Source organism: Equus przewalskii, chromosome 10 (assembly GCF_037783145.1).
Source record: "Equus przewalskii isolate Varuska chromosome 10, EquPr2, whole genome shotgun sequence".
In the NCBI taxonomy this organism is placed as follows: domain Eukaryota; kingdom Metazoa; phylum Chordata; class Mammalia; order Perissodactyla; family Equidae; genus Equus; species Equus przewalskii.
Window position 1 is genome coordinate 39,670,586 of NC_091840.1, and position 27,641 is coordinate 39,698,226.

The following is a 27,641-nucleotide window of genomic DNA, read 5'->3' on the forward strand; positions in this document are numbered from 1 at the left end:
AATCAATAGTTCAGTACTTGCAGGGTTCGCTAGGCCTTTCCAGAAGAATCTACAGTCTGAACTCAGGGCTCAGTCTCTCAGATGCCACCTCAGTTGCTGCTCTTGCCACCACATCCATGGTGATCCTGAGACTCTGCCCACCTGCCTCCTTCAAACACAGTCCATCCCAAAGGACCTGAGACGCTGAACTCTTGGTAAATGGGAGAGAGTGTTCCCTCCTTCTGAGCTCCCCACGCATTAAAGAAGGCAAAGAACTGTACTTTTCTACCCTAAAGCCACCTGTGCCCTTCACCCCATCCTCCAGCCTCCCAGCAGTGGTCAGCAGTACAAGCGGTCGCTTCCTTATTCAGGATGTGACCGCTGTCACTATCAGTGGCACTTGAATCTCTCACCGCTGGGGGGCACTGGAGAGCAGGGTAAGAGCCGCAACTGAAGCCTTTGTGGTCATCTCCAGTCACCATGCACCAGCCCTGGGAGGCCGTCAGCATGTTAGCTGTCACCAGCTGGAGGGCCAAGGCACCATGACCAGAGCCACAGAAAATGTGTCCCAAGGACCCTCCCAAACAAGCCAGAGGTACACAACACCAGACCCAGGTGGGGTTACCCGATAAAATACAGGACATTTAACTAAATTTGAATTTCAGGTACACAACAAATCATTTTCTAATGTAAGTATGTCCCGTGTGGTATTTAGGACCTACTTATAGTAAAATTTTTTGTTGTGTATCTGAAGTTCATATTTAACTCAGGCATCCTGTCTTTGTTGTTATCATTGTTTTTTACTTGTTTATTCGTTTTGCTAAATCTGGCAAACCTAGATCCAGGTAAAAGATCTAGGAAACTCTGGCAGGTGTGGACAAGGGAGGCATTGACCCCCTAGGCATCCCGGAGTGGAGGCAAGCTTTTTGGAGCCCACCTGAAGCCCAGGCCAGGTGGGCAGGTGAAGAAACCCTGAGATACTCCGGCTCCAACACGCCGCCTGGAAACACAGTGAGAAGTGAGAACCACACTTATGTTAAACTATACTTTATTAGTTGGCTTGTCTTCCCAAGCCTGGGTCAGGAACCAAACCACATCTCCCAGCCTGCTGCGCATGGCCTGGTCTATCCAGAGAGGGTCCTAGAAGTCACATCCATCCACCCAGTCTCTGAGGTCCTTGCCCTGGCAGTGATGCCTCCAGGCCTCCCTGAGGATGGAGGATGGGGAAGAGGAGAGACCAGATCAGCTGCAGCCTTCAGTCCCTGCTCAGAGAAGAACAGGAAGGAGGCGTGGGCTCTAAACCAGAAGTGAGGCAAGGAGAGAGGCTAGCAAGGGGAAGAGAGACAAGTAAACCGTGTTGACTAGCAAAGAACCCACTAGAAGAAGTGAAAAAGGAATAGAATGGCCCTTAAAAATCATCTATATTTTCTCCATATTTTACCAATGGAAATACAGAGTAATTTGCTCAAGTTCACCTGGAAGTCAATGGTGAAGGCCTGGAGTCCTGGGGTCCAGAGCCCCAGTTCAATGCTCTCTTCCTACCCCATGCTGCTTCTGCTGACGATGATGCCACTTGACGTGTACAGCGCTTTACAGTTTACTTAGCACTGTCAGATCCATCACCCGTTTCTCCACCCCTCCCCCAGCAGCCCTAATAGGAAGATTGGGCAGATATTATAATCCCCTATATTTCAAATGAAAAACTGAGATAGACACAAAATTATTTTCCAAAGGTCCACATTTAGGAAATGACAGAACTGCACCCACACCCACTTCTCCCTGGCTACTCATCTGGCTCTTTTAATTGCTGGTAACTATAGTTTATAGGCTCTTTCAAGACCATTACCTTGTTTCAGTATCACACTAGCATCTTAAGGAAGATAAGCAAGATCCTGGAGGCCTGGGGGCCTAGGGTCCCAAGTTCCCAGGGCTTCCAAACTTTGATTACTAGTCTCCTCCATGATGTCAATGTCAAAGAGCCCAATGACTGAGAGTGTCCTTAAAGGACCTCTATAGATCTATCAACCAAGAGTAGTCAACTGGCTCGTTTGTCTGTTCCATTAAACTTTCTCATTAGACATGAGACCCTTGAGGGCAAAGACTTGGGTCTCAGCCATCTCTGAAGCCCAGCACCCAGCACAGAGCCTGGTAAAGATGAGTTCTCAATGCATGTGTGTGGAAGGAATAAACAGTACCCTTTCTACCTTCTGGGACCACTTCCTGTCTTTAGCCTCAGCCACCTCTCAGAGGTTATACATGCCATGAATTTACTCCCAGTGTACAAAAGAGAGTTGTTCTTTGGTTTAACCCAAAAGAACCTGTTTCTTCCATCCAAGAGTGGTGCCCCCAAGGCCTCAAGCCCTTGGATTCCTGCCTGAGCCTGCCCTCGCCCTTTCTGATTTTATAGATGTGCATTATTTCCTGCTGAGCCTGCCTCACTCCAGATTCAGTTCCTAGAGCTTCAACTGTTCTCAAACCAACACTTCCCCCAAAGCTATGGCCATTAAGGCCCATCTCAGACCTTCTGTAGAGTCACAGTCGTTCTCACCTCCTCCTCTCCCTCACTGCCCCCTGTCAGCAGTCTCCAGTCCTCCTCCACAGCCCTCATCCCCAACCCCTCTCCTGTCCATCACCCACGCAGCTGTTCTACTCCAGACTCTTTATCTCTCACCTAGACTCCTGCAAAATCCTCCCCACCGGCACCCACGGCCTCTAGTCTCTCCCCTTTCTTCTGCTCTTGGGCTGACACTTAATGCCTTCCAAGTTACCTTACCAGCCTGGTCACTATCACATCTGTCCAAGGTTCTGATGCTCCAACCACCTAGAGTATTTGACCTGCCCACATGCTGCCCCTGCTGGTCACTCATCCAGAAACGTGAGAAAAGGGAGGTTGGAGACTGAGTAGTGAAACTCTTATCAGAAGAGGCTGGGAAGCTATAGGGCCCCTGCCTCAGAGGCCCCTCTGTGAACCAGCGATCTGGTCCAATGCCCCATCAGAAGCCCATCCAACTCCCTTGCCTGTGCAGATGGCTTCAGAGGCCATCTTGTGAGAAGGAGGTGAGAAAAGAGAAGGCCGACAGGGTGAGGCTCCGGAGCGCCCCTCCCCCCAACTCATGCTTCAAGCAGGGAGGCTCTTCTTTGATCTGTTGTACATCTTGAGCTTTTATATAAAAGCCAATTTAGACAAAGATGCCACAGTTAAAAAGCAAACAAACAAAAAGGTTTACTATACCCAGAGCTAGCGGACCTGTAGGCAGGCATCCCAACACAGGCAAGTCTTAGAAGAGCCAGGCTTGCCTCCGAGACCACCAGTGAATTGTTTGTCTTCCCTGAAACTCAGTGTGTTGTCTGCAAATACTTCAGTGGTAGTAATCCACACCACTAAAAGTAGTTGTGTGGCATGTGAAGCCATGGAATGGCGCCTGGGACAAAGTGTGTACTCAGAAAAGGTCAGTTCCCTGCTTCTGTCCCCCAGTCCTGGCCACATTGCTTTGGGGGGCTCCAGCTCAAGTTGCTTACCAGCTGCCCATGCCCCGGGGCTCTTGAGTTATCTTCATGGCACAGATAACAGCATTCTTGAGGTTAGGATTCAACAAGTCTGGGGAGAGGGGTAGAGAAAATGATGAGGGAGCAGGGGCAGAGCTGGACATCCAGAGTCTGTCTGTCTGTCTGTCTCTGTCACAAACACACACATAACACATACACCTTCCTCCATCCTAAACCCAGCCCTGTCTCCTGACCCATCTGGAAGCACAGGTATGACTCCATCACTTCCCCCACAATTAGAAGCAATCCCCCCTCAATCCCTGTAACTCTCAGGACAGTCTCCCATCTGGGACCCCAAATCAGATTCACGGAGGACCCACCCTCATCACTTGTCCCATCCCGCTCTCCTGGGTGGGCCCAGCAGGTTGGGGGGATCCCCACTCAGAGATAAAGACAAAAGGAGCAAACAAAACCAGGGAAGCAGTAGAGGCCTGGCCCCTCGGCCCCAGGCTCAGGCCCAGCCTACCGGAACAGTACATCTGGCACAGGTTGGGGGCCTCTGGGTCGAGATTTTGGCACCACTTCCGGCTGTTGACCTGGAAGATGCCATTGTTGGTGCTTCCATCAGCTTCATGGTCCACGGCAGCTGTATTGAAGCCACTTGTGTAGTAAGCAAGACAGACCCCTGCATAGGGTGGAGACAACGACCTAGTCAGAAGATCAAGGCCAACCCAGACGAGAGCACTGACAGTGTGACTCCCACACGTTAGCTCCTCCGAGCCTCAGCACCTGCTTCGAGGTGATCAGGGCAGACGCCCTCCCGCCTACTTGACAAATGAATGCACCAGAGCTCAGAGGAGCAAAGTGACTTACTCAAGGTCGCATACAGCTACCAAATAGCAAGAATCAAGACTGGACCTCAGGCCTCCTGACTCCTAAGCCAGCAGTCTTCCTGCTGTCTCACTGTTCTGCACATAGTAGGGCCCAAGAAACATTTGTGGAGTGAATGAACTAGAGCTAAATCTTCAGAGGCAAGATTAGGAAGACACAGGTGGGACCTCCAGAGACGGCTAGAACTAGAGAGAAGATGAGCCCAGATGTGGCTGTCCTTCACAGCTTCCTGAAACGGCCGTCAGCTTGAAAAGTTTGGTACTACTGCCCAGTTTCCTCTAAACGTCAATAGGACTGTCTGATCCTTGTGCTATGATTAAGATTAGTGTACTAAGCTATTCTGTTCCTTTGGCTCCTACCTTGGCTGCCTGCTATGTATTTAACTCGGTTCTGGGTGTTCTCTACCTGTCATCTCATATAATCACTGCTTTACAAATGAGAACTGAAGATCAGAAAGCTCCCAAGGCCACACCCCTTGAGCGAGGAGGAGGGAGAGGAGGAGGGAGGGAGCGCTGGTGGGAGGGAGCCCGGGGCCAGCCAGGGAAAGGGGTTCTCACAGTCAGCCAGGCTGTAGCCCCGGTAGCCCTCGAGGCCGAAATTCCGTAACGTTCTGGTCAGCTCACAGCGACTGTAGATCTTGGCCTGGCCGGAGGGGAGCAGGCAGCTGAGCAGAGAGGCGAAGGCCAGCAACACGATCCCGGGCGGGCACAGCCACCTTCCGGGAGGCCAGCCCCTGGCATCCATGCAGGCAGCAGAAGTGGAACCCCCGGCGCTCAGGCTCAGAGCTGGGTTTTGAGATGGCAGGCAGCCCAACGGCCCTGGTCGTCCACTCACAGAAGGCTATCCCCCTGGAAGAAGAAGAGAAACAGGTCCCGTATGTGCCCCTGGGAAATGGGGAGAAGGTTCCTACATTGCAAGACGTCTCCCTGTGGCCCTCAGGAAGCATCAGCCACGCCCTCAAGATCCAGGAGAGGGTTCCCTGAGGCCAACCCTTCTCCCTTCCAGTCCCGCTTTATACCACCCTGCCCCAGCAGTGGAGAGAAGAGGAGGAAAAATGGGGGAGAAAAGAGTATATTTTGAGTTCCATACCACACACCAGGCGTTATGGAATCCTGAAGCCCAAGATTTCACAACTAGGAAGGGACAAAGTTTGGACTGAGACCAAAGCGTATGTGAATCAAAGCCCCACTGGGTGTGGCCATGTGCTGCTGTTCCCAGAGGAGATGCGCCAAGCAGTGTCCTCGCTGTAAATGAATCCCTAAGCCCACTTCCCAAGGATGTGCCCTTCTAACGCTGAGTCTCCCTCCCCTGGCCTTGTCATCCCGCATCTCGTCATCACCCCCCATCCCCCTACCTCTGCAGCTTTCAATTCCAATTTCTCCCTGACCGCCCCCTCTGACCTATCTTCCCACATCTCTCATGATCTCTACCCACCACGCTTGCCCTCCACCTTCATGGAGTCAGAAAACAAAAGAGTCCCACAACCTCAAGACAGGTCTCCCTACAAATGCATGGCCTCCAACCCCGCTGAGGGTGACAGGGTGGTTTAAGAGTATGGTTGTGCCATAAGACTTGAGTTTGAAGCCCACCTCTACACTTTACAACATCTCTGTCTCTGGACATTCTCAGAGCCTCAATTTCCTCATCTATAAAATGATGAGATTAATAACACCTGCCTCAGAAGATTGTTGGAAGAATGAATGAGAAAAGAAAGGCACAGAGAGAATTTTACTCTTTGCACGAAAAATAGGTTCGTTGTTATTTCTATGACAAAGGACTTCTGGCACCAGCACTAAGGCTTGTCTTTGGTCAGCTTTCTCTCTCCCATTTCCCTCAGAGGGTATTCAAGACCCTCGTTACTGTCCTTGGGTCCCATCTCTGCCTTATCCCACCTCTTCGCTCCCAGAAGACCTCACTTCCTGCCTCAATGAGAAAAACAAGGTGATGACGTGTAAGATTTCCTTCCTCCTTCTGCCTTAGCCCTGTCCGCTTACCAAGGCATCAGTGGCCTCATCCGCCCTCATCTTTACCCCTCTAGCATGAGGATGAGGTGCATCTACACTGATCAAGGCTCATCTTTCCTCTGAGCTCTAGATTTCATTCTTTCCCCTCTCTAAGCTTTGTTCCACCTGTCATCTCTTCTCTCTCAGCATCATCAGCATCTCCTCCTTTCTCTGCGTGTATAGACATGCTTAGTCCTCCAGTTTCTAAAATACTTTCCATTGATCCTTGTCATTATTTGTACTGACCTATCTCTCTCCTCCTCTTCTCACCTAAACTTCTAGGGGGAAAATTACTATTTTCTCACCTCTTATTTGTTTTTCAACCCAGGAAGATTCAGCTTCATCGCCACCACCACTTGCCTGAAACTGTTCTGCCCGGTCCAACGGACCCTTGTCAGTTCTTGTCTGATGGGGGTCTCCGCAGCATTTCGCACTGCTGACCACTCCACTTGCTGCCTTCCCTCTCTTGGCTTCCGTGATGCTCCCTTCTCCCAGATCCCTTCTCTCCTCTCAGGCTATTTCTTCTCATTCCTCTTGTGGAATCCACTTCTGCCCAGGTCTTAACTGTTGGTAGGCTTTCCAGGCATTTCTACCATCAGCCCTCTTCTCCTCCACTTCGGGATCCCCTCGGGAAGCCATGCTGTTAACTGCCACCTTCTGCTGATGGCTTTATATTACATCTTCCCCAGAACAGCAGACCCCGTATGCAACTGCCTCCCGGACATCTCCGCTTGGCTATCCCACACCTACCTCAACAAAGCATGTCTAAAACAGGACTAACGTTCCTGCTAAAATCTGCTCTTCCATTTCACTTTCTTAGTTTAAAACATTATTGGTTTTAAACTCATAATGTTCTTTGGTTTAAACTCATTTATCCAAACTAGAAATATGGATGTCATTCTTCACTCCTTCTTTCCATCACTACATCATTTACCCATCCCCAACCAATCAATCCCAAAGTGCTGCTGAGTCTACCTTCCCACCAAGAGTGCCATCTTTCCCTTAGTTCAGACCGTCATCATGGCATGCTGATGGTCTCCTTGTGTCCAGTCCTGACGCTTCTTCCAAACTATTCTACACATAGTCACCAGAATGAATTTTTTAAACAAAAAGCCTGGCCATGTGGCATCCTTCAATCTCTCCCTTCATCACTGCTCCTAAGCATGGTCCATGAAGCCCCTCATACCCAGCCCTGCTGACCTCTCCCCACCTAACACTTAAGTTCCAGCAATGCCATGTTGTTCGCTCCTGAGGATTCTGCCATCTAGAACAGTAATCCTTTCCTTTCTTTTATATGGTTAACTCTTACTCGTACTTCAAGGGTCACATCAGAGGTGAGTTCCCCAGCAAGACTCTCCTGGTAGGCCACTGCCCCCCAACACTTTCAAGTCACCTGTACTTCTGCCCTCCATCTGTCACACTAGACTGTAATATATGTCAGCCTTTCCCACCACAAGATGAACTTCCAAAGAACAATAGCAGTCTTATTTGTCTTCACATCCTAAGAGTCTAAGCAGAGTTGCTGGTATGGAGTGGCTGCTCAATGGGTGCTTCTTAAACCAAAGTGTACTGAAGTCACAACTACAAGGGCTGAGCCCTTCCCATCAGAGTGTGGGGATGAGAGGGAGGAAGACAATTAACTTTACTGAGTTCTTAAAATCTGGCAGATGCTGTGCTGGGCCTTTTCTGGATGTTTTCTAACTTGATCTCATCTAAGCCTCTCAATGATTCAAGAGGGGTAGGATTAATATCCCCACTTTATAGATGAAGAAGCCAAGTTGACTACTATACAGAGACTGTTTTTGATTTTTTTTTGGCAAAGTGGCTTAAAAGTGAGTTCATCCTGAATATTTCACAGCAGATCCAGAGGCATAGGAGTCAGGTCCGGTGATTCTGAGACCAGAGACCTGTGAATATAGTCTCCTCTTTCTCAACCCATCACTCTCCCAGCCCAGGACCCCTCCATCTCTGCCCATCACCTTTCTTTCTCTGTACCCCTTTCTGGCCAGACCAGCCCAGGACCCTGGTTAACAGAAGCAGGAAGAGGGGGAAGAGGGCTCACTGATCAGGTGTCGTCCCCACCAGAACTAACACAGCAGTGACGGTGGTGGCAGCAGCAGTGGCCCGACACCCTGCTTCAGCTCAGGACACCCCACATGATACTGCTGGAGCCCCAGGCACCTGGTATTAAGAGAATGATGGGGAAGGTAGGCTCCAGACTGACACAGAGTCTTCTGGAACTCCCTAGTTTGTGAGCTCATCTTCTAGAACCATCTTCACCCACAGAGCTTTGACTAGCCCTTTAAGCCCCTCAATTTCGGGGCCTGGGGCCATACTGGGAGTACCTAAGCTCAACCCCTCTTGCCTGCCTCTACACACACACTCAATACTTTGAAGGATGACTCATCTCCTTCCAACAGATCCTTCAGGTGGCTCCCCAGCGATGATGGTGGGTGCCCACTGCCTCCCCAAGCTGCTTATCTCACCTCCAACTCCTTTGACTAACCGAAAGTTCTTCTTCAATGCTGAGCCACAAACCACCCCTTTTCTCCATCTGGATGATGATGCTTCCGTGTGGACAAGCCTACATCAAAAGTAATGCTGTTGACCCCGAAATGGAAAGGCATGGGACACCCATGTCTCTGCCCCACGGGGACTCCTGCTTGGAGGCTGTGTGGCATGGTAGGTAGAGCATGGGCTTTGGAGTCAGGCTGACCTGGGCACAAACACAGGCATTAGTGACAGCCAACTGGGTGACCCAGAAAAAGTGACTTAACCTCTCACTTTCGTCAGTTCTCAAGTGGGAATAACAGTACCTGAAACATCTTTGTAGGTGCTTAGTACTTAGTACTTAAAGTATAGTGCTTGGTGCTCAGGGTGCTCAGTACATGGGTGCAATTACTACTAAGAGCAGAGCTCAGCCATAAACATGCTAAGTTGTACTGTGTTCGCCCTCTCCACCTGGGCCCCGGCCCAGACTCACCAGGTTAGAACTGAGGGTTGGCGCAGCATCACATCAGGATTTCTTCTCTCTCTTTTTTTGTTTTAATTTTATTGTGGTACAAATACTTAAGATGAAATCTACCCTCGTAAAAAATTTTTAAGTGTACAGTATGGTACCGTTGACCACAGGTGCAATGCTGAAAAGCAGATCTCTAGAACTTACTCATCTTGCTTAACTGAAACTCTATCCCCGTTGATTGGTAACTCTCCATTTCCCCCTCCCCCTAGGCCCTGGCAACCCCCATTCCACTCTGATTCTGTGAACTTGACAGTTTTCAATACCTCATATGAGTAGAATCATGCAGCATTTGTCTTTCTGTGACCAGCTTATTTCACTTAGCATAACGTCCTTGAGGTTCGTCTGTGTTGTTGCATATTGCAGAATTTCCTTCTGTTTTAAGGCTGAATAGTACACCATTATGTGTATATACCACATTTTCTTTATCCATTCATCTGTCAATGGACACTCAGGTTGTTTCCATGTCTTGGCTGTTGTGAATAGTGCTGCAATGAACATAGGACCTCTTTGAGATCCTGATTTCAATTCTTTTGGATAAATACTCAGAACAGGATTGCTGGGTCATACGGTAGTTCTATTTTTAAACTTTTCAGTAACTTCCAACAGTAACTGTTTTCCATAGTGGCTGCACCATTTGGCATTCCCACCAACAGTGCACAAGGGTTCCAATTTCTCCACATCCTCACCAACACTTGTCTTTTGCTTTTTTGCTAATAGCTATCCCGACGACGGGTGTGAGGTGATATCTCATTGTGGGTTTGATTTGCATTTCCCTGATGATCAGTGATGTTAAGCATTTTTTTCACATACCTTTGGGCCATTTGCTTGTCTTTGACAAAACGTCTTTCGCATCAGTATCTCTTAAAAGCTCCCCAAATAACTCCACTGCTCTGCTGGGCTTGAGCCTTTATTCAGGGGCAAGAGCTCTGACTAGAGTTAGATAAGTCTGAGTTCAAGGTCTTTGCTCTGCCCCTGACTGGCTATTTAGTCTTGGCAGGTTAACACCCATTTCTTCGTCTATAAAATGAGGTGTTACCCAGCCTGTCCACTGGAACGATGTCCTTAATCTCCCCAAGCTTCAATTTGCTCCTCTGTAAAATGGAAAGAGTCCCTCCACTGCCTCAATGTGTGAAGATGCTAACCACTCAGATCAGTACATTTCAGCCCTGATTTTTATTGTCTGGCCCCTGGTGGTGATTCCATCTGCTTGAGTTTTGGGGTTTTTACTATGTCGGCCTGCTTTTACTACTTTATTGCTTCTTTTTATCGAGTAATCTTTCGATTTATTTTATTTTATTGTATGTTTTGTTATTTCTCTCTTGACATTCACTTTTAAATGGGGAATAAGAAACAAGGGCTCAAAAGGAGCAGTGACGAGGGCAGACAAGGCCCCAGCTGGCGATGAGCGGTTCTATATTTCTCTGCTGAGCTCTGCACAAGTCTTTCCAGCTCTGCCAAAGCAAACTCGGATTCTTGACCACATCCTGGCAAGGGTCCTTCATCGGCTCCCTTCAGGTTTAAGTTCTCCAATAGCATCTCTTACATTCCTGGTTCTCAGAGCTGGGGGCACTTTAGAAAAAATACCGATGCCTGGCCCTGCCCCAGGCCAGTTACACCAAAATCCCTGGGGGTTGGGCCCAGTCATAGGTATTATTTATTTATTTATTTATTTGGTGTGGAAGACACTCCCTGAGCTAACATCTGCTGCCAATCTTCCTCCTTCTGCTTAAGGAAGATTGTCCCTGAGCTGACATCTGTGTCCATCTTCCTCCATTTTGTGCGTGGTATGCTGCCACAGCATAGTTGACGAGCGGTGAGTAGGTCCATACCCTGGATCTGAACCTGCAAACCCTGGGCGCTGAAGCAGAGCGTGCAAAGTTAACCACCACGCCACCAGGCCGGCCCCCATCAGTATTTTTTTTAATGCTTCCCAGTGATTCCAAAGTGCTGCCAAGGCTGAGAGCCACTACTCTAACCAAACTTTCTATAGTTCTCTAAATGTGTAATAATGTTTTGCATCCATGTTTTATATGCTACTGTATACGCTATTCCCTCTGTCAAACACACCCTTTCTGCCCCACTCCCTGGCTAGCTTCTAGTCTTCCTTAAAGTGTCACTGAAGCTTGGCCTCCCCCTCAGGCCTCCTTGGGCTGATTTAGGGTCCCCTACATCCTTGCACGGCATCCGATGCTAATTTGTAATCTTAGCATCTATCACACTGCATCAATATCTTCTTTCTCCATCACTCCCACCAGACTAGGAGACGCTTAATGTGTCTTTCATGTCTATTTTCCCAGTGTTGAGAACAAGATCAAAAATGCTGAGTGAAGAAATGAAGAAACGAGTGAAAATCACCTAGTTGATTGATTCAGAAGAACTTTAGCCCAGAGGAGAACCCCGAGGCTGGTCCCAAAGAGTGTGCAGGCTCACTGAGGACAATGAAAAAGTGAGTCCTCCTCTGGCTACAAGCGGGGAGAGCCTGGATCTCCTAGAGAAAGACCTGCTCACCCGGTCCACGCCAAACTTAGTACATTGAAAACGCAATTAACCTCTTCTCAATGACTTGTGTCCTCGTTATTTTCATCATCGATCACAGTATGTGGCTGTAATTGCAAGACGTTGTTCTCAGGAAGACTGAGACATGCAAAGTCACTAACCCTACACTAAATAGCCTCACAGCAGCATATTCTTCTAGTTTTGTGTCTCTATCATTCCGTCTTCCTCCTTGTGATGGTTAATTTTCTGTGTCAACTTGACCGGGCCACAGAGTGTCCAGATATTTAGTCAAACATTATTCTGGGTGTTTCTGTGAGGGTGTTTCTGGATGAGATTAACATTTTTTAATTGGAATATATTTGACATATAACATATAAATTTAAGGTATACAGCATGTTAATTTGACACATTTATATATTATGACTATGATTGTATCGATAATTAGCACCTCCATCACATTACGTAATTATTTCTCTTTTTAGTGGTCAGAATAATTAAGGTCTAGTCTCTTAGCAAGTTTGATGATTACAATACAATATTGTTGTCTATATTCACTATAGTGTGCATGATATGAGGTTAACATTTAAATCCGTAGATTGAGTAAAGCAGATTGTCCTCCTTAATGTGGGTGGGCCTCAGCCAACCAACGGAAGGCCTGAAAATAGAACACAAAAATTGATGCTCCCCAAATAAGAGGGAATTCCTCCTGCCTGATTGTGTTCAAGCTGAGACATTGGCTTTTTTCCTGCCTGGGGACTCGAACTGAATATTCCGCTCTTCCTGGGTCTCGAGCCTGTCAGCCTTTGGACTGGAACCACATCATTGGCTCTCTTGGGTCTCCAGCTCACCGACTCACCCTGCAGATCTTGGACTCGCTCACCTCATAATTGCATGAGCCTTATCATACATACATACATATATATGTATTATATATATATCATATCATGATATATCATACATACATATTTATATACATATATAAACACACACATTCTATTAGCATAGATACACACACACACATACACACATCCTATTAGATCTGTTCCTCTAGAGAACGCTGATACACTGTTTGTGTGAAGTTGGTAGAAAAACCATTTAACAGTTGTCAGGTTCCTCAATCCACATTCTTCCCTCTTTGACCCCGTGCCACTGCTGGCTGACACTCTTCCCTCCCCTCTTATGACTTGTGGCTTCTGCAGTACCACGCAGCTGGCCAAAAGCAGCCAGACTGGGGCTGGAGTCCTGACGTCACAAAACTTAGTAGTTCCGTGACCTGGGCAGGGTGCTGAGCCTTGCTGAGTCTCAACATCCTCACCTATAAAATGGAAAAAACCACCACCCAGGGTGTTGTTGAGGGGACTCACGAGATAACACGCAAAGCACCTGACACAGAACCTGGCACCAAGCAGACACTCGGTAAAAGGTAGTTTTTCATTCTTATTTGGGGAAGAAGAAACCAAATAACCATACTTTAGAGAACTGCACATGAATTGTCAAAAAAAGCTCTGAGTCAAAGGGCCTGGAGGATGTGGAAAAGGAAAATCATGTGCTCCTTTTAACTCATCAGAGGCCTTTTCTTCATCCAGGCTCGTGCTGTGTTGGCCCTCCCTGAAGTCACCAGATCTCCGGATAAGCAGGGAATTACTCTGCTAGCATTCGTCTTCCTGAACTTCTATCCTAGGGCTTTGCTCTCAGGGAAACAGACACAGCCTAAAGAAAAAGGACAAACATCAATCTTGGAAAAAGTGTTTGTTCATCCCCGTCATACTCCCCTTTTCCATCCTGATGTCCTTCAGAGGTCAAAATGGTTCTTCCATATCTGTTCCCACCACTCTTGTTGATGCTCTCAGCGTATCTTATCTGGGACTGAAATCATTTCCTACCTGGTCTCTCTACATCTAAATAATAGTGCTGAATCCAACATTGCCCATTTTTAAACCTTTCAATGGATCTCCATCACTTGCAGGACTGGTTCATCTGACTCGGTTCAGCAGCCCGATGGTCCTCCACAGTCTGTCCTCTTCCACTTCTCCAACTGGGCTCCCACCGTCTGAACTACACACTCTTCCCCAAACCTATCTCCCTAAAATCTCTCTTCAGCGCGTACCAGATAACTCCATTTCATCATTCGAAATCAGCCCAGCATTGTAACTTTTGCAGAAAAGGTTAATCCAACACTCTCTACCTCCCGAACCCTCCAACCTATGTTCTTGCCCCTGCACCTTGAGTCCATCCCTATCATGGAACTACCACATTACTCTACACTTTATGCACGTGACTGTAGCCCCGTCTGTGAGCTCTTCCAGGGCAAGGAGTATGTTATATTTATCTCTGTATTTCCTTGACCTATTAGTGGGCGAGGCACTCACCCATTGGATAAAGGTTAGGTAAATACATTTAAAAACACTGGTTGGGGAGGGATAGAGATGAACATCGCTATCAAGGGGATAGCACAAGGGAGATTTTGTGGTGACAGAACAGTTCTGTATCTTGATGGCGGTGGTGAAAACACAAACCTACATGTTATAGACCAACATAGAACTATATACACACATTGTAGCAATGTCAGGGTCTTGCTTTTGATCTCATGCTGTAGTGATGTAAGATGTAACCATTGGGGGAAACCGAATGAAGGACACAGGGGATCTTTCCTTACTATTTTTGCAACTTCCTGCATATCTATAATTATTTGAAAATAAAAAGTTTTTTTAAAAAGCAAAAAGGCCCAGGCTGGTTTTATTGTTCTGACTAATCTAATAAAATCATTGGAAATGAGGGGCAGTCAACTCTGAAATTTTTCACAAAGTCTAATTTAAGATTACTTAAAACTGACTAGCTAGAGGGTGAATGATTAGGACATAAACGTAACCCAAACGCACTAGAACACCTGGTTTATTTAGAATGGCCACAAGTTTCTGCTCTACACTAGGCGTTCAAGCCAGCGCCTAAACCGTTAGAACGCTGAGTAGAACGCATGAGTCAGAACAGCCGTGGGAGCTGACCAGGGTCACCTATGAGAGAAACATCACGCATCAGTCACACCAGCCAACCAGACAGAAAGAGGCCGAATGGGAGGAAGAAAATTGCATGCCTGACCCATGGCTTTGGAAGCCGTGGGACCTAAAAATCTGAGTCCATGTCCTTAGCAACTTGAGAACCCTCACAAGCTGGAGGTGCTTAAAAAAATGAGGCTTCCAGTAAACTGACACCCTCAAAAGCTGAGGGCGTCCACAAAGCCAGGCGTCTAAAATCCTGCGATTCCTAGCAACCAGGGTGGGCTAACCACCTGATGACTTCAAGAGCCTAGAGCTCTAGGAGCCTGGGGCCTCTAAGAACTGATGTCTCTAATAACTTGGGGCTTTGAGAACCATGAAGCCTTTAATAAATTGAAAAATTGAATAACCTGGGGCTTCTAACAACCCAAGACTTATAATAAACTGAGATTCTTAGCAACCCAGGTTGCCTAGCAACCTGGGGACTCTAGTTATCAGAGCCTCCTAGCAACCAGGGAGATTGCACAACCTGGGGGCCAACGCACATCCAACTCTGGGCCCAGCCTGCCTCTCCCTCTGCCGTGACTGCACCCTGAACCTTGAGAGGCAGTGTGATCTAAGAGACAGAGGCTCAAAGACCTGTGAATAATGCTCTCATTTTGCCACTTACTAATTGTATATCCTTCGGCTTCACTCTCCTTACATATAAAATGAGAATGATAAAATGACAATGTCTAGCCCATAGAACTATTGTGAGAATCAGGTAAGAAGGCTTATGGGAAAGCACTTTAATAGCTATACATATGCATGTTGCCATTTCTGTCTGCACCCTCTCTCCTCTCCCCTCCCATCTCAATACCCACCATATTCCATCAATTCTACTTCTAAAATATCTTTCCCATGTATTCCAGCTCTATCACCACCACCAGTCTCAGGCCTCTCCATTGTCTACACTGCCACCAGTTATCTTTCCAACACACAAGTCCTATCATGTCACCTTTGCTTACAAGCTTCCATGGGCTTCCTTGTTCTTGGAATCAAGTTTAACTCTTTAGCTGGTACATAAACTCTTCATAATCAGGCCATATCTTTCCAGCTTCATCTTCAGTCACTCTCTCCACCCCTACTTCCTTTGTTTACTCCTAAAACAACCCTGAGAAGTGTGTATTGTCATCCCAGTTTCACAGATAAGACGGGGCTAAAATAAGTTAAGTAACTTACTCAAGGGCATACAGCTTTGAAAAAGCGATTTGTAACCAAGTCTGACTCCAAAACCCAAGGTCTTTGACTGCAAAGCCCAAGATCCATCACTGCCTCTTGAAAGGTTCCAAAAATATGATTCTCTGATTACTCTCTTAATAACCCAACTTTGGTCTTGTTCCAAAGCCCCTCCGCGCTGTTCTGTGGGAGCCACTGGACAACATTCAGCTTTGGCGGAGCTTGAGGATTTACCACCCGAGGGCGCTCTCCTTGCACCCAAAAATATAAATAGACATCAGCCCTAAGAGACTATTGAGATCACACCCAGCCAGACCTGTGCCCTGTCTCACTTTGTCATATGGTTCATGGTGTAATTTTAGGATAAATGGTTGCCTCCATGTTGCTTTCCTCAAAAAGGTCCAGTCATTAACATTTTAGTGCCTAAAAAGTTGTTTTTATGAACATCCTTCCTGTCAATAAGGCAGGTTAATCTGAGTTTTAAGAATACACATATTCCTCCATAGGACTCAATAAAGGAGCTGAAAACACCTTTATTTGCCCTGTTTGAGTCTCAAGATTGGAGGTGTGGGGAGGCTGATGGGGACAGCGGGAAGATGACACACCACCACCGGTGCAGTCGGACCTCCTCATTTTATGAACAGGAGGACAAAGATCCCCAAAGGGAAAGCAAATTGCTCCAGGGCCCACAGCAAGCAAGAGTCAGGGCAGGGACCAGATCTGACTTTCCAGAAGATGATTTCATATTAACACACTCGTCTTGTAATTGACAGTACGTAAGAGGAGTCCTCCCACATTGTTGCTCACGGGCCCAGAGCACAAACGGCGGGACAGTTACCCTGGGTATTGTCTGGGGCGCTCTATGATGAGTAGAAGAGAAGTCATTCTTGGTTCTGTGGGCGTGTTCAACCCTCTGAATGCCTACGTCTTCATCTCTGGAATGGGGAGAATGAGATGCACCTCCTAGAAAGTCTGGCTTTCCTGCTGTGTCCCCTCTGCCACCTTCCCCACACCTCTCAGAGAGCTCTTCCCTCCCGGCTGACGTCAGAGACCCCAGCAGAGCTCTCCTAAGGTGCTGGGGGGTTGGGTTGGGAGGAAAGACTTTCTCCCCTTAGCACCCCAAAGCAATTTCCTTCCCAAACTGCAAGCGAAGAACTGAGATCCAGGTTCAGGCTGTTCAATGGGCCCAAAGTAGTTCTAAACGAGGGGTGATTTTGTCCCCCAGAGGACACTTAGCAACGACTGAAGATACTTTTGGTTACCACAATTAGGGAGAGGGATGCTACTGGCATTTAGTGAGCAGAAGTCAGGGATGCGGCTTAACATCTTACAACACACAGGTCAGCCTAGTAAAATAATTATTCAGCCCAAAATGTCAATAGCACCAAGATCAAAACACCCTGACACAGAGCACAGAGCAGTCTCGGCCTGGTTCTCACTCTGCTCCTAGCATCTGCGTGAGGTTGGACAGGCCACCTCGTCTCTAGGCCACGTTCAGTTTCCTGACCTATAAAATGAGACGTCTTGGTTTTATTTGACGACTTACATGGCCCCTCCTGGCACTATCACCCTCCAGCCATGCTTCCTCGCGACCCGCCTGTTGATTTTGCTTATGGTGTCTTGAGTCTCCATAAGCCAAAAAGAGACTCTCCTCACCTCCATTTCTCCAACTATAGTAAAGGAGTGATCACTCCTACTTCACCATTCCTACATGTGTGAGGAGGAAAAGGCACTAAGCTTATGTATAGTCGGCGTTTAGTAAACTTTGTCTTTTTTTTTTTTAAGAAAACCATCGTAAAGAATCAGCAGGGGAAAAAGTTTCAAAGGTCCTGTGATTTACCAAAAAATGTCCTCATTCAATGGGCCCCAGGGCAGAGGGACCTTTGAGACAAGAGAATCACATTTTTTCAGACCTTTCCAAGAGGCAGCTATGGAGCTTGGGCTTTGCAGGCAGCCTGGTGAGGCAGAAGGAAGGAGGGCTTTGGAGATGCATGGGCCTGTATTTGGGCCTCTGATCCATCCTAAGGAGAAACGTTTCCGTCAGAAAGAGAAAAAAGTTTCCACTGGAAGAACCACTTCAACAGCCCAGTCCACGCCGAGTGGGGTACAGAGCTTTGATGCCAAGTCTGACCTGAATCAAACCGCTCCTCTACCATTCTCCACTGAGTGGCCTAATTGTCAACATTGCCTCTCATTATTATGTGCTGAGAGCCACAGGGGGGTCCCAGTCAGTGTATTCCCTGCCTAGGTTCAATTGCTTTCATATTTAAGATTTCCATGAGAAATCACAGACATTCTCAAACCCTCTTACGGTTCCACAAGAAAGATGTTTGGTGGCCTGTGTGACCCTCCCACCTACACCCACGCACACACCCACACCCACCCACACACACCCACACAAATACATCCATTTTACATAATGAAAAGCAAACATTGGGTGTTTAATCAAGATGAGGATCTGAAGGATGGAGCACATATACTTGTGTTTTTTCAACCTTAGTATCTTCTCCCTTCCTCCACTGCACCCCCAAGAACATGCGAGTCAGAGGAGATAAAGATGACTACCCTTGACTGTTTAAAATGGGAAAGGCGTCATCCTACCCCTGAGCCCGGGTAAAGAAAGCAGGCTTGTAAAACAGCATCCATCCCATGGTTAAACCAAGACCATCGTCTATTGATTAAAGGTCAAAACAAGGATGAAGATAAGTTAAGCTATGCAGACCTAACATTCTGAAATGCCAAGTCCTAAGGCTAAACGTCTAAAACCAATCACTCAACTTAAAAGGAGACACAACCCCCGAGGAATGATCAGAGCCTAAACCCCTCAACTGGATCTAAAGTCCAGAATACCAGCATCCACTAGGACTCCCACAGGGAGGGCTGCAGCTGAGCTCGGAAGGACACGCTTAAAACAGAGTCCTGCTGTTGTGCACGGAGCTCATGGGATTGTGAGACAGATCCATGAACTGCCGGCTGTGTTTTCCTCCTGCTGGGAGTAGGGAGAGAATCAGGCTTGGCAGAAGAGACTGACAGACAGACAGGAAGACAGAGGAGACAGAAGCAGGCAGTGGCATCCACGTGAAAAAGACAGGCAGTTCTGGTTCCTTAAACATTTTCAATAAGAAGTAGAAACTCGTTCTTCTCCAGGTTAAATCTTTCCTTTCTCCAGGGAAAATGGTTTTAGCTATCATTCAGTTTCCTCAACAAAGGAAGCCAATTTCTACAAAGGCAATAGAGTTATTCGAGAAGCTTTAATCTAATTATATTATCAAAAGAATTCAACACTTGGCCTTTTAAAGCAGCCCCTTCCTTTGAGTCTAGGGCAAGGAGTTGAGAGCAAGCCAGCTCGGAGATCAGGACAGGGCCGGGCAGGGCAGAATCTCAGCTCTGGGCTGGCCTCTAGAGGAGTCAGCCCTCAAGGCTCAAGGTGCTAAGTTTAAAGGCAAAGCAACTCAGGAGTGAAAGGAGCTGTGTCAGGACAGCTGCTCCGGCTGGGACGAGGTCCAAGCGGCCAGCCAAAGCCGGATGCACACAAGTCACTGCTGGAAAATCTGCCCATCTGGGGCAAGATCTGCCCAGCAGGTGGGTCAGGAAGAGAACAGGTACGTGGCCGTATTTTCTTGTTTCTCAGTAGCTTCTCAGCGCTTAACCCAGACGTTGGTACATAATAGATGCTTAATAAGTATTTGTAGAACAATGAGTCAAGACAAAGCCCCTACAGACACCAAGTCCACTCCCCTTCTTGCCTCCATCATCCTGCGTTATCACTGCCTTCCTAGTGACTGCCCAAGCTTTTTATTAAATTTATCCTATTTTAATTAGGTACCAAGAACAAAAATACAGACACTGCCAAGTCGTAAAGGACAAGAACGTTATAGGAGAAATCTAATAGGAAACATCAAACGTGGAGACGGATCTGTTGATTGAGCTCTGGGGGCATTGACTGGGAAGGGTAGAAGTGGCTGCTGCAGAGCCGTAGGGCTGGTGACAGGAGCCTTCTGGGCTTGTCCCCACTGTTGCGTGGAGAGAGGCAGAGGAGGCTGGACCTTGCTTCCTGGTCTAGCCAGATGCAGGGGACCAAAACAGAGCAATCCTGCAGCCTGCAGTGAGGTGTGGTCTGGCCTAACACCTGAGCGTTTTGACTTCCCAGCACGGGCTTCCCATGTAGCCAATGGGAGAGGAAAGAAGTAGAGAGGCCATGTGGGATGGGGCCAGCCTGTGGCTCAGTTCTGGAAAGAGCAACCTGGCTGCGTGTCCAAAGGGTGCTGCTGAGACCATGGTGGAAAATCAGTAATGATAAGACCCACAGTCCCCCTGGCAGGAGACTGATGACCTGAGAGCTAAATGTTCCACAGGACAAGGATCTCCTGCACCTGAGCCAGAGGCAGGAGAGGAGCTGGAGCTGCAGCAATCCAGCCAGTTGAGGCTGAGCCATGGAAAAAACTAGGGTGGTTTGTTGGCTTTGACAGTAGCCGGGTGTGGCCTGAGGCATCCTCTTTACCCCTGGTCTCTAGGAGGCACCCCTCCACGACCACACATTGAGACACAAGCGTTGGAGAGGGTCTTCCCCTTCTTAAGCATGGCTTCAGATCCCTGGATCCTGCAGGAAAAGTGCTCTGTGACATCTCCTGAGAGAGGACTGGTTGTCAAGTGACAGTCCGTGAAGCTTGGGAGACTCTGCCCAGACGTCCCAGGAGGCACGGCAGGGGAGCAGAGGGAAGGTGAGCAGGCAGGGTTCCGCCGCCACCACCCTCTCATGTCAATTAGAGCAGCTTCTCTCGTCTCCATATTATATATTAAAATTCCACATAAGGATTTGTTTGAAGAAAAGGTTCTGAAGCTGAAAAAGGTGGATGCATGTGGTAGATTAATTACTGGTCTCAGATCTCCACCCTGCTATGGGAGGGTTATACATCTCCACTCTTACCATGCTTCATGGTGGACAGAGCATATTTCCCCAGCCCATGACTTTGGGCTTACCTATGCTCTGACCAATGGGATGTTTGCATGACTCTAGCAAAGACTTGAAATGTGCTTGCACCATTGCACTGACCCTCTAGAACGCCTTCCTTTTTCAGTGATAAGAATTTGCCTCAGTTAAAGCCACAAGTCCAAGGAGTGTGAGAGGCATGTGGAGCAGATCTAGACCCAACCCACAGCTCGGAGCCACGCTGAGCTGAGCCAGTATAGATCAGCCAAACCCGAGCCAACATGCAGGCCCATGAGCCCAAAGTAAACACTTATTGTAAGCCACTGAAATTTCAAAGTTGTTTATGTAGCAACACAACTGACTACACAATGCCTTTTAAGGACCCTTCCAGTGCCTTCATTTAAAGAAAGATTCTGATTATTTAAAAAAGTTTACAGAAAACTTGAACACTGCCTGGTTCTACCACTTTGAAGAACAATCTTACATTATCTAGCAAAGCTGAAGATGCACATACCTGACCATTCAACGAGTCCACTTCTAGGTGACTTCATACCATAGAGCAGGGCGCAGAACACTTTTCTGTAAAGGCCCAGAGAGTAAGTATTTCAGGCTTTTCAGACTATAGGGTCTCCGTCACGACTACTCAACTCTGCTATTTTAGCAAGAAAGCACCCACAGACAATACTTAAATGATTGCCTATGGTTGTGTTCCCATAAAACTTATTTATGGACACTGAAATTTAAACTTCATATAATTTTCATGGATCACAAAATATTCTTCTTTTTAACCATTAAAAATGTAAAAAACCATTCATCAGCGGGTGAATGGATAAACCAAACGTGGTATGTACATACAATGAAATATTATCCCGCCTTAAAAGGGAGGAAATTCTGACACCTGCTGCAGTCTGGATAAACCTTGAGGACACTGTGCTGAAAGAGTGAAAGAAAGGACAAATGCTGTATGATGTCACTTACGTGAGGTACCTAGAGTAGTCAGATCATAGAGACAGAAAGTAGAATGCTGGAGCTGGGGAATAAGGAGCTAGTGTTCAAGGGGCACAGAGTTTCAGTTTGGGAAGATGAAAACGTTCTGGAAATGGATGGCGGTGATGGTTACACAATAATGTGAATGTACTCAATGCCACTAAACTGTACACTTAAAAATGGTTAAAATGGTAAATTTTATGCTATGTATATTTTACTGCACTTTATAAAAATTTAAATTTAAAAAACACTGGGGCTGGCCCGGTGGCGCAGCGGTTAAGTTTGCACGTTCCGCTTCTCGGCGGCCTGGGGTTCACCGGTTCGGATCCCGGGTGCGGACATGGCACTGCTTGGCACACCATGCTGTGGTAGGCATCCCACGTATAAAGTAGAGGAAGATGGGCACAGATGTTAGCTCAGGGCCAGGCTTCCTCAGCAAAAAGAGGAGGACTGGCAGTAGTTAGCTCAGGGCCAATCTTCCTAAAAAAAAAAACCACCATTCTTTACTCACAGCCCATTCAAAAATACGTGGCAGCCAGATTTGACCTGTGGGTCGCAGCTGCTAACGTTTGCCCTAAAGAAACTTTCTCATGTGTGCCCCAGGAGATAAGTACAGGAGTACTGTCTGGTTATAAAGAAGAAAACAAGGAAATAACCTAAATATTCATCAACAGGAAAATGGAGAAATACTTTATGGTATAATTATGCAATGGAGCATCCAATGATAAGCGGAGTATGCTATAATTTATATGTAAAATTTAAGGCCCTACTGAATAATGCTATATTGTATTAAGGGATACATAAATATGTAGTAAAAGCATAAAAACATACATAGGAATGATAAACACTGGATTCATGGTAATAGTTAGCTCTGAGGAGGAGTGAGAAGAATGGGAATGGGAGTGGAATATACAGGAGCTTCAATTATATCAGTAATGTTTTACTTCTTAGACGAGATCTGATGCAAATATGACATAATGTTAAGATTTGATAAAAACTTAATGGTGGGTAAATAGGTATTCATTATGCTCCTTTCTATTCTTGTCTGATCTTTGAAATATTTCACATTGAAAAAATTAATTCAAAAAAGGGGAAAAAAGAAAAAGGAGGAGCAAATTTTTTAAGGAAAAAAATGAGAAACCATCCATTTCAAAACACGCCAGTAGCAGCAACAGGAAGAAGAGAAGAGGCCCTCAGTCCACCTCGCTGATCCTTCTGGGCTGCTTCAGGCTTCCTCAGCTCACTGGCTTAGAACTCAGGGGGCAAATGGGATGCACAGACCCACGTCTGGAACCAAAGGATGGGTCTGCCCGCAGTTTGTCCCCCTGTGGCTGGAGAAGGAAGGCTGACGGAGCCCAGACCACCCACACCTGAGAAGCACACTCCAGCCACCATGTACTTTCCAGAAGCAAGCCTGCCCTCACCTGTAAGGCACAAGAAGTCATTTCAGGGCTTCAGCACGTTTTCTTGTGAAAACTCCAGGTTCTCTCACCAATACCCGCAGAGATGGGAAAAGACAGGCCAGACTTCTCTTGGGGACCCACTGTCAATCCAACAAACATTTATTGACCTTCATTCTAGTCCATGTTGAACGCTGTCAATTAGGATTAAGTTAGATTGAAAGTAACAGGAAACCCACGTAACAGTGGCTTAAACAAGACTGAAGTTTATTTCTGTCTCATGTGAAATCAATCCAGAGGCAGATAACTCAGGGCAGTGTGAAGGCTCCATCATTCCTAGGGTGTGACTTGTCCTCCCGTTCCAAGATGACAGACGGGGCTCCGGTGCTCAGATGTGCCCTCCAAGCAGCAAGATGCAAGAAAAGGAGAAGGACCAGGTTCCTCCCTTTTAAAGGAGTCTTCCAGACATCATCTCATGATTTTTCCACTGACATCTCATTGGCCAGAACATAGTCAAATGGCCACATTTACTCCAAGGAAAGCTAGGAAATGTAGTCTTTTTCTGATAAGCCATGAACCCAACTAAAAACCAGAAGTTCTATTACTAAGGACGAAGGACTGAATAGATATCAGATCATGATATTCGAGAAGGTGGCTTACAGTCTCTGTCACAGTCAGCAACTTACTGTGTCACCCTGAGCAGGGGATGTCACCTCCTTGCCCTTCAGTCTTGGACTAGGTCATAGCTAAGATCCTTTCCAGCTCTGACATGCTATTCTATGCTAAAGTTTTATATTTTTATAATTTATCCATTCCAAAGTTGGAAGAGGCAAAGCAAAGGGAACTAATATTTATTTCTTTTTCATGAATGATTGTCACTTTCATTGTTTATTGCTTTTAAACCTCAGAAGCAACTACATGATGTTGGATGCATTACCCTCTTTTAGAGATGAGAAAATTGAGGCTCAAGTAGGCTAAGCCACCTCCCAAACTCACAGCTTTAAGCGATGGGACCAGGATTTGAACCCAATCCATGTTCCTTTCCTGTACCATGCCATCAATTTCTGTATTTGGAAATAGACTCAAAGACAATCCCAGGTCTTTCACTTAGTAACAGCGTAACCTTGGACAAGTTACTTAACCTCATTTTACTCATCCACAAAAATGTGGAATAAAATGACACCTATGTTATAGGGCTGTTGAGAGGATTAAATGAATGAATAAACCTAAAAATACATGGAAGGGTGCATAAGTGTTGGCTATCATCATATTAGGCAGCAGTTGAGAGGTACCTTGAGGAAGAACTGGGGAGCAGGGAGGTTCCAGGCAGAGGGAACAGTCCAACCCAAAGCTGGGAGGAGGTGGCGGCTGAGTCAAGTCTTAAGGGATGAGCAGGTGTCGTGAGTCTCTTTCCAACCGTAGTACTTAACCAGGGCCTCAGGAAGGACCAGTCCTCACTAGGCACATATTTTATTTGAAGACACCTCAGAAAAACCCCTAAGCTTGAAAGATGATGTGACACGAATCCTGGATTTTACCCAGAAGGGAAGGGGAGGGTAATACATCCCAACTCCCAAATGCGATCACTCCACGGCACCAGGAGCACGAAAAAGGAGACCACCTAACACCCAGAGAAAAGCACATGAACTTGGGTCCTGGCTCTGTCTTGGCCCTTATTGCACCATATTCCAGCTGTTTCCTTATTCATAGCTGGCCACCAGCCAGCACAGCAGGACCCAGCCCCACCTTCTGAACTTTATCCCCAAGCAGGAAGATGTTCTCCTCTGGGTACCTAAGAAAGGGACAGCCACACAGGGTCACACCCAAGGGTCCATCTGGCAAGGGCATCCCCGCTATCAGGACACCTGAGAGATAGGGTTGTGCTCCTCGATGCCAACCCCTCTCAAGAGGAGCATCACGTTCTCTTAGGGACCATGTGCAGATCTGGCCTTCATAAAACTGGGCAAACCATGATAGGAAGGGACTGAAAATAGGACCTGGGAAAACTGAGTTCTCATCCCTCATCTGCTACTAAGTAATTCTGTGACCTTGGGACAGTGCCTCAACCTCTCTGAGCTTAGGGTTCAGGGGAATAATCATTCCTTCTCATAAGGTCATTCATTTGTTGTGAAGATTAAATTAAATCATGCATGTAAGGTGTTAAAACAGCTCCCTACATACAGTAGGGACCCAGTCCACGCGAGTGTCCTGGTCTCTCAAGGTTCTCTCAGCATGACATTCTCCAGTGCTGTGATAATGATTCTCATAAGGGGTTAGATGACTTCTCTCTCTCTTTTTTTTTTTTTCCTCCTAAGCATACCTTGTGACTCTGGACTTAATGAGTTTACCTTTGAACTTTTTCACACTATTTACGCTTTATGAATTTTCATCACATCTTTCAGATGATGAGAGATGTTAGGAGCCCCAGGTAGCATGTTCCTCTCCTCCCCTCCAAGCTCCAATGAGATCAGATGAATGGTATGGCCATACAAGGGTCATAAGCCAAATGGGAAGCAAATGTCAAGTTTATTCGTCAACCTGGTACATTCCAGCTCTTAAACACAGGCTTTCTTATAAGTTGTGTTTGAGAATTCCAATCAGGCCAAGGGTATATGTGGGACTTCTTAACTCCCAAATCTAGATATTGGAACATATCCCCATCTACACACCCAAAGGTGACCTGCAGAGAAGTGAGCAGGCCTACAGAGGAAGCTCAGCTCAACTACACAGACAAGGATGCAAACCTTCTACTAAGTAGCCCTGAGCCTGGACCAAATGTGCTCCATACTGAGACAGTAAGAGGAGGATTCACTGAGGAGGGTGGGGTCAGAGAGGAAGCAACTGACCTGGTTCCTAATTCTGAGTCACAGTGGCCCACTATAAAAGGTGACCCACGAATATCAGCCTCTCACCAGCCAGTCTGGACACTCCTCTTCCAGGGCAGGAGCAAAGAATGGTCTAGAGAGAGATACCACACGTACTTTAACATGCCTCTGTCATGGAAAGAGAAAGTTTGAGTGAGATTTCCAAAGAAAGGCAAGAAGGAGAGATGTTGTCTCTTGCCCAGCAACTCAGGTCTCCCTTTTTCAGTCTTAGCTTAAGCAATAGCAAACTCCTACTCTTGAACATGCACACATGTGCATGCACACACACACACTCACACACACACACACCCCCAACCTGATCCCACCTGTGCAGGAAGCACAAGGTTGAAGTTGAGTGGAATGACGGAGTTTGGCCTCATAGCTGGACTTCTCATCCAAACAGAACACAGAAGCCTGACTAAAAGCACGTCCAAACCAGAAAACCATTGGAAAGATATTGCATGCCTTGCATGGGGTGTACACGGGAAGATGTGGCTGAATCTTGTTCCCACAGTCCCGGTGGCTGACATCCTAATAGAAACATGGTGATTCATCTGCCATTAACCCAGCAGACCAGCAGGCCAAGGCCACAGGCTCACCAAGAGGGGTTTTATGGTAATTTCCTGAAAGCAGGATCCAGAGCCCACCCTGACACAGTTATTTCACTTGCAGGGCAGAACACTGGGGGAAGCAGTGAACTGGGAATTCTTGGGCATGCATTGTCTTCCCAGTTCTTCCTTTACCAGCCACTGAGCTTGGAGAGTTAATTCCCCTTCTTAGGTCTCAGTTTCCCCCTTGCTAAGTCTCATTTTTCTAACTTAAAAACAGGAATAATAGTCACTGCCCCTGTGGATCTCCCAGGCACATTTTAAGAGGCTCATGGACTCCAGCAAGGTGAGTGTGGGATATGTTCTCCAGAGGAGAGGGCCTGGGGACCACACAAAGTCAGGAGGAAATTGCTAGTCGAACAACAAGAGCAATCAAGGGAAAGGGAGTCAGTTCACCTTTTCTAAGGCAAATGGGGCTGAGTCACCTGGAAAGACAATATGAGAAAGCCTCTTATAGGAAAGAAGAAAGCCAAAAGTTATAAGGAGCAAAAGAGATAATCCCATTGCAGAAGTGAATAATGAAAGAGCAGAGAGAGAAATGGTAAAGGTGATGGATTAAAACAGAAATCACTAAAAAAATTAAAAAATAAAAAAGGGAAAGAACCAAAGTGAGGTCTGCGTAAACAGAATCCTGGTAAATAGGAAAGAAAGACAGGGTAGCAGGCAGGAGTAGAGAGCCGTGCACAGACATTCCTTGGAAACGCAAGGAAATCAGAGAGGTGCTATGGAGCTGCAAGAGAAGAGACAGATAAAGGTGGGGTCCA

At 46.8% G+C, this 27,641-nt stretch overlaps 1 protein-coding gene and 2 long non-coding RNA genes across 6 annotated transcripts; 1 reads left to right on the forward strand and 2 right to left on the reverse strand.

Annotated features, from left to right (window-relative positions):
* Positions 1-1,009: 1,009 nt before the first annotated feature.
* SPACA3 (sperm acrosome associated 3) lies at positions 1,010-8,610 on the reverse strand. Of its 4 annotated transcripts, none has more exons than XM_070562554.1 (5): positions 8,422-8,610; positions 4,914-5,204; positions 3,992-4,150; positions 3,499-3,577; positions 1,010-1,186 (listed from the first exon to the last, which is right to left on the reverse strand). In XM_070562554.1, exons 2-5 carry the CDS (start codon positions 5,098-5,100, stop codon positions 1,120-1,122), a joined length of 492 nt encoding a protein of 163 aa, XP_070418655.1. In that variant the 5' UTR covers positions 5,101-5,204; positions 8,422-8,610; the 3' UTR covers positions 1,010-1,119. The 4 variants fall into 4 exon arrangements, with proteins under 4 accessions (XP_070418655.1, XP_070418656.1, XP_070418657.1 ...); XM_070562555.1 differs by having other exon boundaries at positions 8,452-8,595; XM_070562556.1 differs by having other exon boundaries at positions 8,442-8,585.
* Positions 8,611-8,629: 19 nt separating this feature from the next.
* On the forward strand, positions 8,630-12,067 carry LOC139074098 (uncharacterized). Its single transcript, XR_011523489.1, has 2 exons — positions 8,630-9,041; positions 11,679-12,067. It is a non-coding gene; the product is annotated as an uncharacterized lncRNA (long non-coding RNA).
* A 1,224-nt stretch (positions 12,068-13,291) lies between these two features.
* LOC139074099 (uncharacterized) lies at positions 13,292-23,551 on the reverse strand. Its single transcript, XR_011523490.1, has 3 exons — positions 23,430-23,551; positions 21,533-21,597; positions 13,292-13,587 (listed from the first exon to the last, which is right to left on the reverse strand). It is a non-coding gene; the product is annotated as an uncharacterized lncRNA (long non-coding RNA).
* Between the last annotated feature and the right edge of the window lie 4,090 nt (positions 23,552-27,641).

What these genes read in the sequence shown, in the direction of transcription:
- SPACA3 (XM_070562554.1), bottom strand. Translation starts at nt 5,100, where the DNA reads ATGGATGCCAGGGGCTGGCCTCCCGGAAGGTGGCTGTGCCCGCCCGGG. An exon ending in GGGCTACAGCCTGGCTGACT is followed by an intron (nt 4,151 to 4,913) that starts GTGAGAACCCCT and finishes CACCCTATGCAG; the next exon opens with GGGTCTGTCTTGCTTACTAC. An exon ending in CCCCGGGGCATGGGCAGCTG is followed by an intron (nt 1,187 to 3,498) that starts GTAAGCAACTTG and finishes CTCCATCCTCAG; the next exon opens with GGAGGCCTGGAGGCATCACT.